This window comes from Diadema antillarum, unplaced genomic scaffold, assembly GCF_040938485.1.
Source record: "Diadema antillarum isolate AM-2024a unplaced genomic scaffold, OU_Dant_1.0 scf00000020, whole genome shotgun sequence".
In the NCBI taxonomy this organism is placed as follows: Eukaryota; Metazoa; Echinodermata; class Echinoidea; order Diadematoida; family Diadematidae; genus Diadema; species Diadema antillarum.
In genome coordinates, this window is record NW_027270909.1 from 892861 (window position 1) to 908335 (window position 15475).

The following is a 15475-nucleotide window of genomic DNA, read 5'->3' on the forward strand; positions in this document are numbered from 1 at the left end:
TCTCCGGGCCGGGCGGGGCATCCGGCATGCCAGCGGGATCGGAACGGCGGGGGGCAACATCTTATCCGTGTTCTTTACAGTATCGCCATTGATCTGCTGCAGTCAGTGCAGATTCAGGAAGTGAATACATACCTGGCCAGATCGATTAGATATAGAACCGGAACCCTACTCCAAATCAAGTAAGTGACAGTATTTCGCGTTTGATTGTGTTTCTACCTGTTGTTCGAAAGAATCTTACCGTAGAGGTTCGGCTTTTGTGCTATTTTTTAAACGCGAGTGGTAGTGATTACGTGTGGTCTGTGGAGCGAAAAAACTCAATACGTAGTCCCGTTCGTAGGAATTAATGTTTTTTTTGTTTGTGTCTCTAGTCCAGTAATATGTTTAACGTTTAATTAGCCCGACATCAACTGCGACCAGCCCCAACGTGCAGCGTTTGGTCTCCGGGGCTAGCCCGACACTTGTGTACAGCGACAGGGCTGTGTATAGTTAACGTTTAAGAGGCCTACGTGTATAGCCGGGGGGGGGGGGGGGGGGGGGTGAGAGGAAAGCACCTCCCTGGTATAACAGAGCACATTGTATTGAGAAGGGACTTATCCCATAGGCCCTACATTATTTTTCATTTTTTGTCTGAAGTCTGGGTGTCAGAAGTTAATTTAATGATGTGTAGCTAGAGGGCCTATTTTATGATTTAATCAGTGTGATGAATTATCAGTAAATTTACTGCTTTCTTGCATTTTTTTTTTATTTGGTAGGCAGTTAATTAGTAAATTACAACTACAAATTAAAAATAAAATGATAACAATTTGATAAGAGCTTACCTGTACAAAACCTGCTGTAAATTTTGGACAAAAATGCATTCTCACAATAATGAATTTCAATACCGTGTAGCACTGTCACACTGTAGAATGATTATTGATGCTAACGGAGTACTACCCGAGTTGATACTGTACCCATACCTAGACCATTATACAGTTCATCTGTTGTTTGATGTCACACTACCATAATTATGTCTCCAAATTCAATGTGCCAACCAGGAACTGACCTCACCCTGAATATCAAAGTGACCACAAACTCTCCAAGCATGCACTGCTGATTTAGTGTCTTTTTTTTTTCAGGATGGAGAGATCTTACTGCTTCATATTATAAGTCTTTAATACCATATATAGCCATAGGCTATTCCACCCCACTAGTAGATGTACCGATTTCATGCTGTATCATATCAGAGTGGCTATAAAAGTCTCCAAGCATGAACTGCTGATTGAGTGTCTTTTTTCGGGGTGGAGAGATCTTCTACTGCTTCATATTCTAAGTCTTATTAATACCATATATTCCACCCAACTAGATGTACAGATTTCATGCCATCTCATATCAGAGTGGCTATAAAAGTCTCCAAGCATGAACTGCTGATTTTGTGTCTTTTTTCAGGGTGGAGAGATCTTCTGCTGCTTCATACACTCAGCAAAAAAAGAAAGTAAACACTTTTTCTAGGTCATATTTTTCATAGAAGATTTTTATGAAAATCCATGTATGTATACCATATAAAAGGTAATTTAATTGGCTATTAAGCTCATAGGTTAATTGAAAAGAAGACTTTACGCATGGGTGAGCACATTCGTTGTTAATTATTACTTCTCTTATTTCATTTGAATTTAGATTTGACATAAGATGCTTTATTTTCCTCCATTATTTTTAGCTTTCATTGGTCTTTTAGGCTTTAAAGATATAGAGATCAAAGGTTTGCTTTTACAACTTAATTCATATTTCTTTTTGTGTGAAACTTGTTGTTTGTTCAAAGATTATTGTTCTGTGGAAGAGCACATACGCATGAATGACAACTTGTTCAGTTTTGCAATTTTTACTTTTGTGCCCTGGAAGAGAAAAACAAAGGTGTTCACTCATGCGTTAAGTTTCCCTTTTTGTTGACCTACCAGGTTGATAGCCAATTAAATTACCTTCAATATGGTATGTAATACATTAGCTTTCAGCCAATTATTTTATGAGAAATCTAAACTTGAAAAAGCATTTACTTTCTTTTTTTTTTTGCTGAGTGTATTATAAGTCTTATTAATACCATATTCCATCCCACTACATGTAGATGTACTGATTTCATGCCATATCATATCAGAGTGGCTGTAAAAGTCTCCAAGCATGCACTGCTGATTTTGTGTCTTTTTGTCAGGGTGCAGAGATCTTGTAGTGTTTCATATTATCATATAATATAACACATATTCCAATTCCACCCTAGTAGGTTTACTGATTTCATGCCGTGCAAGGGGTGGCGAGCATGAAGAATGAGGGCACTGAGTCTGAAGTTGAGTCAAGGGAGGGCACAGATTTGGCAGCAGATGACTTCAAGCAGCCCCCCAAGGACTTGTCTGGGCCAGGGATCGAAGGAAGCAAGAAGCCAAGGTGACCTACCTTTTTATCTGTCTGTCTACTCAAGTCTCCCTTTACACTATGTAAAATGGGAGAAGACACACCATTCAGGACTGAGAAATGTTACATGCAATATTTAAACATGGATTGTTTGGTGATGTATTTATATGTTGTTGTTTTTTTCCAGTACCAGTTGCTTACTTAAATAAGAGTTAAGATTTTGCATACTTTTGGAGGGACATAATTCCACACAAAAATACTCTCATAAATTACATTAAGAAATACAAACGAAGTTAACATGTGTATTGGCCCAAATTAATCCATTGAGGATGGACTTATTTTGCTACAACACGAATTTCCTAGAGACCCCTGCCCGAGTATACTCAGGACTCGTCCTCAATGGGTTAACTACCCAGGGTCAACATTACTATGTGTATTACCCATTGATTCTAGGTTGATCCTTGTCTGTCCGTGCATGAACCCTGTCAGTACCATGGGTAATATTTTTTAATGCATTGCCAATATGATCCAGGGACCATTCTTTCAAGCAGAATTTCTGTGTCTCAATACTGACCTACAGGTTTGATAGGTCCGTTTGATAATAGTCACAATCAAAACATTACATAAAACTCGACTCAAAACAACTGCTCAGTACATGTATATATCTGAGATGAAAAAATGAAATATATAAATGACAAACTATGCATGACCTCTTGCATTATACAGGGAAACATGCATCCGTAATATCACCTAGACATGTTTGATGGGATAAAATCACTTTGGCCATCAACTCTCTGTAGTGGCCACCCGACTCTAAAGAACGTGTGCCCGTATTGGATGCCTTATGTAGGTTTGGCTGTACATATAGGAACTTTCTTCTTCTTTGTAAGAACCAGATGGGACTACTGTAGAATCTATTGGGGATTTCAGAACTTGATAGGCAGTAGGTTTACTCATTTTCACCGTATTTCCATTTGTTTGATTTGTTAGTTTCCTGTGCACCTGCTTTGCATGGTGACATTCTCCTTATTTCTCTTTCTATCTATCTTTTTCTATCTATCTCTCTATCTATCTCTTTCTATCTCTATCTATCTCTCTATCTCTTTCTATCTCTATCTATCTCTCTATCTACACTGTATCTCTTTCTATCTCTATCTATCTCTCTTTCTATCTCTATCTATCTCTCTATCTATCTCTTTCTATCTCTATCTATCTCTCTATCTATCTCTTTCTATCTCTATCTATCTCTATCTATCTCTTTCTATCTCTCTCTATCTCTCTATCTCTCTATCTCTGCTCATCCGTCTCCAGTGTTGTGTCTGGTATCTACAAATTGAAACGGTGACACAAAAGCTTATCTTTTGTGAGGCTTAAATCTATTCCACTCATTAAAAGATGTGAATAGTTGTCATGCAAGTCAATACTCATCTATTCATATGTGGTTATGCTGCGAGTATGTGATGGGGAATACTAGTAAGTATAAACTTGAAGTCAGGCATCTAAATACAATTTTCCACAACTCAAAATATCACAGAGGCACATAGTTTCTTTTTTGTTTGTCTGAATTGTGTTTATTAATTCTTCAGTCATGTAATTTTGTAAGCACTCTGAGGCTCATAGGAAGAATGTATGGAATTTTAATTGTATTGTGTATTTGCTTGTCTGGTTTTGCAGAATTCTTAGTTCTCCATATATGCTGTCTAATTGATTTTAATTCCTTCTTCTCGTAACATTCAGGTTGAAAACAGTCTAGCCCCTAAAAAAGTCATCAAGTACAAGCCTGCTGTGAATCTCTACCTGACCAAGAACTCCGGTCAGTACTTCACGTCGCGGCGGGTGACCACCGTCCCTTTCACCTGTGAGGAATGCGACGAAGACTTTGAGAGCATCTCAGACCTGGTTCTTCACTTCAGGGGTCACTTTATTGGCAGCCTCTTTGAGTGTTGTGTCTGTCGGACACCATTCAGCAGTCGCTTGACGCTCGACAAGCACATGCAAGTCCACAGTGAAGAGAATTTCAGCAGAAAGACTTCGAAAGGTAAATGCTGTAATGCAGAAGTTAATGGTGTTATCAACTTGAGTACGAGTTGTAAAGCAGATCAATGCACTGATGATGGAAACCAAAAGGAGGAGTTGTTCAGCTGTAAGTTGTGCGGAAAGTCTTACAAGCAGCAGGTAGCTTTGGCGGAACACTCCCGCCAGCATCACAACCAAGACCTCTTCACCTGCAAATGTGGGCGGAGCTTTCAACAGCAGCATCTCCTTGACAACCACATCAAGATACACCATGTGGAGCTGTGGGCCTGTGACGAGTGTGGCAAGACTTTTGAGAGCAGGAAGGGGTTGATGGTACACCTCGATGCCCACAGCAACCAGGAGATCGAAAAGCGGCACAAGTGTGGAGAGTGCGGGAAAGCCTTTGTGGCTCGCTCCAAGCTCATCCGCCACATACGAGTGCACACAGGGGAAAGGCCGTTCCACTGTGACATCTGCGGGCGCGGCTTTAATGACCGCTCCAACCTCATCATCCATGAACGTGTTCACACTGGGGAGAAGCCCTACGTCTGCCAGAGTTGCGGGAAGTGCTTCAGCGGTAAGAACGACCTCAACCGACACCAAATGATTCACTCAGGAGAAAAGCCTCACACGTGCGACGAGTGTGGGAAGGCATTCCGCGAGAAGTCCAAACTCAATAGACACATCAAGACGCACAGTTTGATGCCTATAGTTGAAAAGCTGCATTCATGCCGCACATGTGGGAAAAAATTCCGAGAAAAGTCCAAGCTAAACAGACACTGTGAGATACACAAAAGGCAAATGGAGATGAAGTAAGTAAGGAGAATTCATCTCTAATATTGCAGCTTTTGAAATCATCAAGCACAACAACAGAGCAACAATCTGAAGTTATTCTTCACATCCTTTCAAACGTGAAAACTTTATTTATGACTATATCTGCTTTCCATGAGAGCATAAAATCATAAATATTCTGTTAAGATTTCACAATCCTCAGAGTCAGAGTGTAACTAGCTCTAAATTTCTCATCAATCTTTCCAAAAAAAAAAAAAAAAGCTTTCCATGTGGCTGTTCTTCTCAGGGAGGTTCTGGTTTTAAGAAAGTGTACTTCTATACCAGGGGCCTGTTTCATGAAGAAATTTGTGATTATTACCTCCGCCAAGGGGGGAGGTTATGTTTTGGTTACCGTTGGTTTGTTTGTTAGTTCGTTAGTTTGTTTGTCCGTGTGCAAAATAACTCAAAAAAATAGTTAACGGATTGGGATGAAACTTGTAGGAAAGATTGAGAATGACACAAGTAACCAACGATTAACTTTTGGTAGTGATCCGAGAATTTTGGGGGAATTTATGAAGGATTTGGATATTTTGGCAGGTAGGGTCAATGAACTTGAGAGTTCAGGCTGCGCGTATTTGAGGTTTGCATGCGCACACTAAAGTGCGTGCTCTAGTTTCTGCTAGGGCGAGGCACACTGTGCAGCTGAGGGTTTATGACGTAACAAAGGCTTCTATATTGTATAATCGGGCGGCTTTCAGCACACAATGCAGTACGTATGGGTGGAAATCACTGATCTCTGTGGAAGGACAAGATCAGTCCGGGTGAAAATGGGCTGCATGCTTGGCGGAGGTCTGCGCTCTCAGAGTGCTTCTCTAGTTGTAAATTGTACTAATGGTAGTTGCTGCAGCAACAATACAAAGATTCATTACTGATTGGCTGTTTACTTGTGGCTTTATCCATGGGCATTGCTTTTATTGCAATTAACTAGGATTGCAAACTGTATTGAAGAGGAAACTCTTTCAAGGAATGTATTCATTCTATAGATGCAAAGTTTCACATTTCAAACATTACATTCCAAACACTTTATGGTGCTCCAGTTCAGCAGTGATTACAGAACTTTTATCTTGTGTGTATCATCCTCTATTCTGTGTTTATAGCATGCAGCAGGTTGCAGCTCTCAGTGTAGTTTGCACACTGAGCTCCCATTCCACTTATCTTAAACCAACCAGTGCACTGTAACGCCACTAAATTATTTTGAAACTGGTCTCACTTATCTTATCATATCGATTTCTTAACCCTAACTTACCTGGGCTATTTAGCAAGCTTGAATTCCTGGGGGGGCCATTATGGCCCCCCCTTCAGATCTCGGCCGTTGATCGCGCGATTGCCGCAAAATTTTGCATGAACATAAAGCCGGATGTAATCTACAAGACTATTAAGTTAAATTTTCAAAAAAGTTGCATTTTTTATTTTAAATTAATTATGCAAATATATGCAAAAAACCTCATTTTCGTCTGTAAGTGGCGTATAAACGGTTATGGAATGCTGATTTTTGTTGTAAATATTCCTAGTGACATTCCGAACATTTGTGCGTAAAAAAAAATTCAGCATCAAAATTAATTTCTCATGTTTTTTATTGTTTTATCATTTTTTATGTATTTCTTTGTTTTTTGGAACTTTTGTTTTTGTTGTTTTTTTCAGCAGAATTTGTCATACACATCTTTAGAAGCATAATTATACTAAAATAAATTTATTTCACCCGTTAAAATTAAAAATATGAATCTTTATATGAATTAATTGAAAAAACACAATTTGTATTGACTTGTTTTTGAGCAATTTTGGGGTTGATGAAAATTTTTTGAAGGGGCGTGGCTTCGGAACGGTATGCCCGGTCGCGACAAATTAGGTCTCAAAAGTTGCGCGAGACCTGAAAGTAAAAAGTCAGCGAGCGGCGCGGTCAAAAAGTTTTGCGCGGCGGAATGGTCGCGGAATTTGTCGAGGGGGGGGCCATTATGCCCCCCCCCCCCCCCCCCCCCAGGTAAGTTAGGGTTAACCCATTGAGGACGGACTGTTTTGCTACAACACACATTTTCCATAGACACCTGCCCGAGTATACTCGGGACTCGTCCTCAACGGGTTAAAGAAATCATAACTTAAACTTTTTACATTCATGTGCCATTGTAATCTTCTCCCGCACACAAAAATGATGAAGCTTTTCTTTTATAGTTCTTAGAAAATCAATTAACTTATCAAAGTTAGTAACTTGTTCGAGTCATTTTTTCAGTAACACAAGTAGGACAAAAACTCTGTAACATATTACTCATGTTATAGATTAGGCTTCATTGATGCCCTAGTTTCTGAATTAATGGAAGCATTAAAGGCCGTGGCGCAAGGAGCATGGTAACGACAACAGTTCAGGTTTTTGGGGGTTTTGTTTTTTGTGGGGGGGGGAGGGGGTTTTGCAATTGTGGACAAAATAGAAATCATATCTGGTTTTGATTTTGAAAAATGAATGATTCGGTACAAATTCTAAAAAAATTGTATTCTTATGTCAAAATCAAGAGCAACAAAAACACCAGTTGAAGATTTATTTTGTAACAAAATATTTAGCAGGAAAGTGATATTGTAACAGAACCAGACATGGTTTCTTTTAGCTCACCATAGCAAAATACTGGACCGTTGCTCTTACCGTGTCTCAATGATGTGCCAAGGCCTTTTCATAACAACTGTTTCAATATGTGGTCAGTTGACGAAGTGTTTGTCTAGTCATTCATTGGCTCTTCTGACTGGTCAAGGCAAATTTTGAGACTGTCAGATTAAAATGGCACCTTGAATATTTTTATATGAACAGTATTCAGAAGGATGAGGGACAAGCTACTGACAGCTTCTGTGATCAGAATGGCTGGTAAAATCCTGATTCAATATCCATACGGGTCTAGCAGTATGATATTACACTACAGTATTCTTTGGTTGTATTATAAGTACATTATGCATTCCTTACACTCAAATGCATCTAACTTGTCATGTGACATTGTGGTTTAATTTAGTATGTTGAGTTGGTTGTAATGTAGTTGTTGTTGGCATCCATTCATTCTCTTATATGTATCAAGAGTCCTTGTAGCTGGACAGTGAGATTTGTCCTCCGCGAGTTCCTAATGCAGCATAGGTTCTTTTTCATTATTAAAGGGATAGTACAGTTTTGGTGGAGGTGAGAATTGGGCTTTTAACTTTTTGCGAGATACCAAGAAAACTCTTATGAAATAGTACAGAGCATACCATTTTAAGAGGAATTCAAAGTTTACTTGATGGAAATCGGGTTTGGAATGACGGAAACATCCAAAAACAAGGTAAAACAAAGCGATCGTGTGAAAGTGTGGGTCCCACACTTTATTAGAATCGCTTTTTTTGGATAACTCAGCTTTTTCAAAACCAATTTTCATCAAATAAACGTTGAATTCCTCATAAAGTTACATGCTCTTTCATATTTCATAAGAGGTTTTTCATTACCTCACCAAAAATACAATCCCTTTAATTTGTTAGAACACAACTCTGTTTCCCATTCACACCACTGTAGAATACAACTTACCCAGATTTGTCAGTCTCGGCAGAGCAAATTTAGTTTTGCAAGTTTTTTTTATTTCACCGACTGATAAAACTGTCCAGTTGAGTTGTTATAAACAGAATGATGAGGACAGCACACACACATTCCATGCTAGTGTATATTAGTAGAAATTTGTGAAAATCACCTTGAAGGGAAGTATTCCACTTTGACAGTACTAGAAGAGTGAAGGTTAACCATTGAGGACAGACTGATTTTGCTTCAACACGCATTTTCCATAGACACCTGCCTGAGTACATACTCGGGGACTTGTCTTCAACGGGTTAAACATGAGTTCTTTTCATCTCTAGTGAATGTAGGGCCCCATTCATAAACTCAGTTTTGCAGATAAGAGCTATGTAGACGTAAAAATTTGGGCATAAAATTAAAACGGGACCAGATACTTTAAATAGTAATGCATCTAATTTCAGTGTTGCTATTATCCACATCGTGGCCAGACTTGAAGTTTGGGAATTCGATTCAAAATAATGCTTGCAAATTATTTCCAAGGGGCAGTGAAAAGGGGCACCTATCCTTTCCTGTCCTTGGAGGCATCTTTGCATGGGTGTGAGCTGTTGCCATGACAATTGTTGTCCATCTTTTCCTAACTTTTATTTAAACAGGCACTTGTAAAAACATAGTGTGCACCATTCTTAGCATTTATGGATGCAATTTTTATTGAGTTGTCAGCCTTACTCTTACAAGCAGATAATTGGGGGATGCAATGCAAAAAGGGTGAGAAAAGAATGTGTCTCCAATATCATGACAGGACATTAACTCTTTATGTGCCATATTTGCATGCCCGACTCAGTCAATGGCGTGCCAACTTCGCATTGTGCATAAATGCACAAACCCGCCCATTCTGATTGATAAATCGCCAAATGCCGCGGTACAATGAAAGTGTTACTCGCGCTTCCGTTCCTCTCACAGATAGCTTGCATTTTATGTGGTGATTTACAATCAAGCGATGTTCTCTACTGGATTTGTGTGTAATTTGTAAGTTTCTGCCTTTGTTTTGTTTGCAAAAAAACATGCCTTTACAGTAATGTAGCTACTGGCCATGTGAAAGAAAAACAATCATTGATTTGTCATAAACTATGATACATCAAAGCAAAGCTAGACATTTTCTCCACAACTTTGCACACTATTTGTCCTGCTTAGCAAAAATTTATTGAAATACATAGACTTGAAAAACAGAATGTTATCTCAAAGCATGACTATGTTGGTGTCTCACAATATTGTGGCACACAGGGGGTTTCCACCATGGCACATAAAGAGTTAAATTATTTCCTCCAAGGGTTCAGGTCATTGTGATTGTTCAGTTCTGATTGTTTGTATTCAACATATTCACAATTTTTTTAGGAAGGTCAATGGTATCAGTACTAAACGTTGATTGCATTTCTAAATAGTGGATTGAAAATTCGCATGTTGCCATGGCGATGAAATCATCTAACACAGCTTGACTGTGTAGGTGAATTAGATGAAAAGTTCTTTGGTGTTTGGTGTACAGAAGTAACAGGCATTATTATTATTTTCTTTGGACATGTGTAGAATATCCTCTTAAAATGCAGTGGATTCTAGCACAGTGTACCTTCATGTAGGCAAAACCTTGAGATGAAAACAGTTGAACTATATATGGACTAACTGTAGTATTTGTTTTCATAAATTTGTTTATTTTCTAGGCATGGAGGCCTAAATTGTCATGTTGATAGAAAAGTATTCCATATTAGTATTATTTCTATCATTCTATTTATTGTAATATATATGTTGGGTATTATTAAGTGATTTTTGGTCAGAAGAGATCTGTATCAGGGATTTAGAGTCTGTACATACTCATATAATCTTTATTCAATAAATGTAAGTTTATTTTTATTCAGTTCTCATTATGTTTTCAAAAGATTTCATTTGTTCTAAACAACTTTTAAGGGAAAGAAGAATAGGGACAGTATTATTCTTATTGCAATTCTTCAGCATTGATAGAAGGTTGTGATGTGCTTAGCCATGAATGAATAAAATAGATATTTTTCAATGGTGATGGTACATAGACTTTGGTGCTCTATTCCCTAGTGTATTAATGGTGCTATGTAGAACTGAGTTAAGTATCATATTTTTGCATTTACTTTGATTTATGAAATATGCAGATTACTGCACATGTAGACATGCAAATTCTATTCATGTTTCAACTGAAAAATGTGGAGGTATAGTCATGTGGAAGATGAATAAACCTTTTTTTTTCACTTTGACCCATATTCTTCTCATGTTTTAGTCTGCTTCTGTACAATATAGCACTTATTACAGTGCACTTTTTGAGGTGTGATGTGAAATAATTCAGATATTGTCCTAAATTGTTGGCTGCCAGTTTAAAGGGCTCAACAGTGCAATTGTGTGATCTATGTTATTTCTTTGAAATTTCACCAACAAAATGCAGATTCTCTTTCTTTTTTGGGGGGGAAGGGAAATAGACTTGTCAACATTTTGATAGTAGGCTAAGTAGTTGCTGAGAAATTAAGAGTTTGATTTGAAAATGGACTAGGTACTAATTTCAAACATTTGTGAGTATATAAAGTCCATCATCAGACAGATCAAAGTAAAACCTTTCCAGTGATGCCTCACTTGTAGCATAGCAAGAAATATTCTTGCAGTTATTATTGAAAATATATCATATTTTCATAGTAATTTTTTTGTTTTTCATTACCTATACTAGCCAATATCTTAGCTTGACAAGAATTATAGGTTTAGCAATAAAACTCTTCAAATATATTGTACAAATTCATGACTTCAAACCACATACTTAGTATATCAGGGGCATGATAGCATTTATACACTGGTTCAGAAAAATCTGTTTGAAATGAATAATAAAAAACATAAGGGTGGATAATGTTGCGGCCTGAATTTTTACTTCGTTGTAACTGGAATTTCATTATAACCGTGATCCTTATAACGGGTGTGCACTGTACAGTGCACTCGTGGTCGGATTGCCAATTATTGCCATGCACAAGTTTGTTTGCGAATAAAAGAATCCTGATTACCATGCATGCTATGCATTTAATAGAATGTTGAGGATAGTTGAAACTTTAACTGTACGGAGAAGTGGTCGAGAATAGCGCCAGCTACGTTCAAACACATGATAATGTCACGACATGATTGTCTGGGCACATTGTCGCTGAGCATGAAAAACATCAACACATCCTCAGAAACGACATCTGTCATTCAGCAGCGTTGACGGGTAAATTCTGTCATGAAACCCAAGGGTTTCTTTCTCGGTGTATGTGTGTGTGTGTGTGCGTGCGTGTTCGCGTGCTTGTGAATAATAACTATTCGCACACGTTTACATTTTGCTTTGTATATCTATGAGAAATCTTATCACAAGCTAGGCGCCCTTATGTATATTTAAGAGAAATCTTATGACAAGCTAGGCGCCCTTATCTAAACACAAAGACAAAAAGAAATCACAACCACGTCAGAATCGAATTAGGAAGAAACATCAGCATACATACATCAAGAGTTATTTCAGGGACATTCTTCTAGAAGAAAAATTGCTTTTTAGTAATGTTTGTATTCCAAGATTATTTGGTATTCCCAAATTTCCATTTTTTATTTACTAGTAATTCAGAGCGATGGTACCTCACACTCACAGCCTACGTGGAGGTGACTGAATGTTGTGTAGAGCTGTGGTGAAACAAATCGAATAGAAAGTAATTTATGTTTTTAACCTTGGAGAATTCTTGCCACCAAGAGAAGTCGCTTTTCTATTTTTATCATCTCATGACCACAGTACTGTATATCACGTAAAAAAAAAATACAATCGGACTTTCAGCAACGACAACTTTAGAAATAGAGAATCAATCCAAATGCAATTTCGAGATATTAAAGGACAAGTTCACCTTCATAAACATAAGGATTGAGAAAATGCAACAATATTAGTAGAACACATCAGTGAAAGTTTGAGGAAAATTGGACAATCGATGCAAAAGTTATGAATTTTTAAAATTTTTGTGTTGGAACCGCTGGATGAGGAGACTACTACAGCTTGTGAGTCATATGCGTACAACAGTATAAAGAAAATGTAAAAGAAAATTCAACATATTTTCACTTTTTTCGCATAATAAAAGAGCACTTGACTTGCCTCTTTCTAAAGGCAGGGGGAATAATATTACCCATAACATTTGTCGGTAACAAGTCAGGGGAATGTGTACTTTTTTCAAAAGATGGAATTTTGTGAAATTCTCTTTATATTTTCCTTATATTGTTGTACGCATGTGACATCTAAGTTATTCATACACTGCAGTAGTCTTCTCATCCAGCGGGTACTGCACGAAAACTTCAAAAATTCATAACTTTTGAACGGATTGTCTGATTTTCCTCAAACTTTGAATGATGTATTCTACTAATATTGCTACATTCTCTCAATCCTTATCTTTATGAAGGTGAACTTGTCCTTTAAGCTAAAACGTATTACCTATATACATCTTACAGAAAACACCATCCAACTTGCTTCAGTAGTCCAAGAGAAATGAGGATCGCTGTAAAGCGTGTCAAGGATCCCTCCCCTCCAAGTTCTGTTCATTGCATTCTCTTTCCAAGAGCATGATTCCGAGTCTTGAACTTGGAAGAAACGGACCCATGACATACTTAACAATAATCCATCATTTCTTTATGACCCCTTCACTATATTGAATGGATTTTCTGCAAAATGTAGGGAAGAGGTTGTAGTTTCATTCCATGAAATAGCATTCAGATTGTTTATTTTGAAAGTTATCAATGCAGAAATCCGATTGTATTATTGTATTTTTTTGGGGGGGGGGGTGGGACACACTGTATAATAAACTTATACGCTGGCGCGTGATCAGATCACTATTTGAGAGAGGGAAAGGGAAGGGGAAACGGGGGAGGGGGCAGAGAATATAGGTCACTCACCTGTTGGTAATTTATTCTCTATCAAAGTCACGCGTTTGAAATTGCAAATAATACAGAATAATGTGAAATACACGAAAGACTTAATATCTTTCATGTTTGTATTTGATTAAGCCAACTCTAGTTATTGTGTCTGTGTTAAATTTTGTTTTGTTTCGTTGTGGGATTTCGTGTTTCCATAGTTTTTGTTTTGTTTTTATTATTATTTTATTAATGTGATTATTGTTTTATTATTATCATTATTATTATTATCATTGTTCTTATTATTATTATTATTATCATATCTATTGTTACTATTATCATTATTATTATTATTGTCATTATCATTATTCTTATTATTATTGTTATTATTACTACTACTATTTTGTTTGTTTGTTTGTCGTTGCTTCCGTTCTACAGTGTTCACAGTGTTATCCAAGGCTATGCTTAGAGGTCCGTAAAGAAGTTGTGGAAGTAAGATTCCACCAATCAGACAAAACAAAATACTCCCCTAAATTCAAGAGAAAATTTGTCCGGCCTCCAGTGGAAACCTATATTTTGTAGAAGGATGCACCCTTACCAACAATAACAGATATGGCATTTCATGGACACAGATTGTTTTCTGATTTAAAGTCGGCTCCCCATCTCGGCTACGACAAAGTGCTGCGGCTGGGGCTGTGGTCCATTATTTACAGGTGCGAGATCCGTCAGGTGGCAAAGAATCGACTCGATCCCAAGCTCGATGCTGATTGGCTAATAATAGGTGCTGACATGGCGATTGCGGTGACTGTGATTATACCAAAGTTGCTTAAGATTAATCTGTCATTAAAAAAAAAAGATCCTAAGTATTTCCCCCATTCATGAACACGAGATGTCAAGTCATAGGTCTGCCACAACACGTGGAGGAAATTTGCACTCGGCAAGACTTTATTATGATGTTCCCCGCTGGGCTTCGTGCCAGCAACATTGGTATCCCTGGGGAGCTGCCAAACTTGGATCTGACCCCTGCCAACATATTTGTTTTCCGTACTCCTAGCCCTCCTCTCATGGACGTATAGTGGTCGAATAGTCTTTACAGACGTTTGGATATGGTAGTGATTTTATTTAACACTTTCTATATTTGCTATACTTGCGCACGTTTTACGTTTATCGATATCAAGATCTCTTGTAGTGAAGTTCTGCCTCAACCCTACTAAAAAAGAATCCTGATTTATTCCTTGGGAATTATTATAATCTATCAAAATAAATGATTATCTGTACCACCACTGCTGTGAAAAATACTCATGTATATTAACATGATGGTCATGTTAACCATAGTGATATGAATCACGATGTATCATTACCGGAATAAACATAATTATAATGATACACAACATATATAAAATTAGCAGTTGTCATATCCATCATAGTAATCGCTATAATCTCGGCAATCGTGGTGTAGAGAGGGAATGTATCTTGTGCTGCGACTAACACCGGCATGTATAAGTGATACTTATTACCTCAGAGACCAGTGGAAATAATAACCTCGACCTAGTAATAACTCCGTACGTGAGATGAGGTTTTCTTTCCAGTCTGTGTAAACAGTTTACACTTACAGTCGTGTATACCGGACCGAGACGTTGTTATACGTGAAGACTCGCTCTTCGTTGATTGAACATCATCGATGTGCGAGCAAACGACGAGGATATTATTCAACGATCAGGGGACCGATGTCGATGATCTCGAAGAAGAAAAGATGAACTTGCTGATCACTGCAAGCTAACCGCATTGTCTTTGTTTTCACTGCCAACTTGACGCGGCCAAGCGGCGCGACTCGTAAGC

General features: G+C 37.8%; 1 protein-coding gene across 1 annotated transcript; it reads left to right on the top strand.

Moving 5' to 3' along the window:
- Window positions 1-2284: 2284 nt before the first annotated feature.
- On the top strand, window positions 2285-5261 carry LOC139729360 (uncharacterized). Its single transcript, XM_071640291.1, has 3 exons — window positions 2285-2409; window positions 3177-3222; window positions 4114-5261. The coding sequence occupies exons 1-3, from the start codon at window positions 2285-2287 to the stop codon at window positions 5206-5208; spliced, it is 1266 nt and encodes a 421-aa protein (XP_071496392.1). The 3' UTR covers window positions 5209-5261.
- Window positions 5262-15475: the final 10214 nt, after the last annotated feature.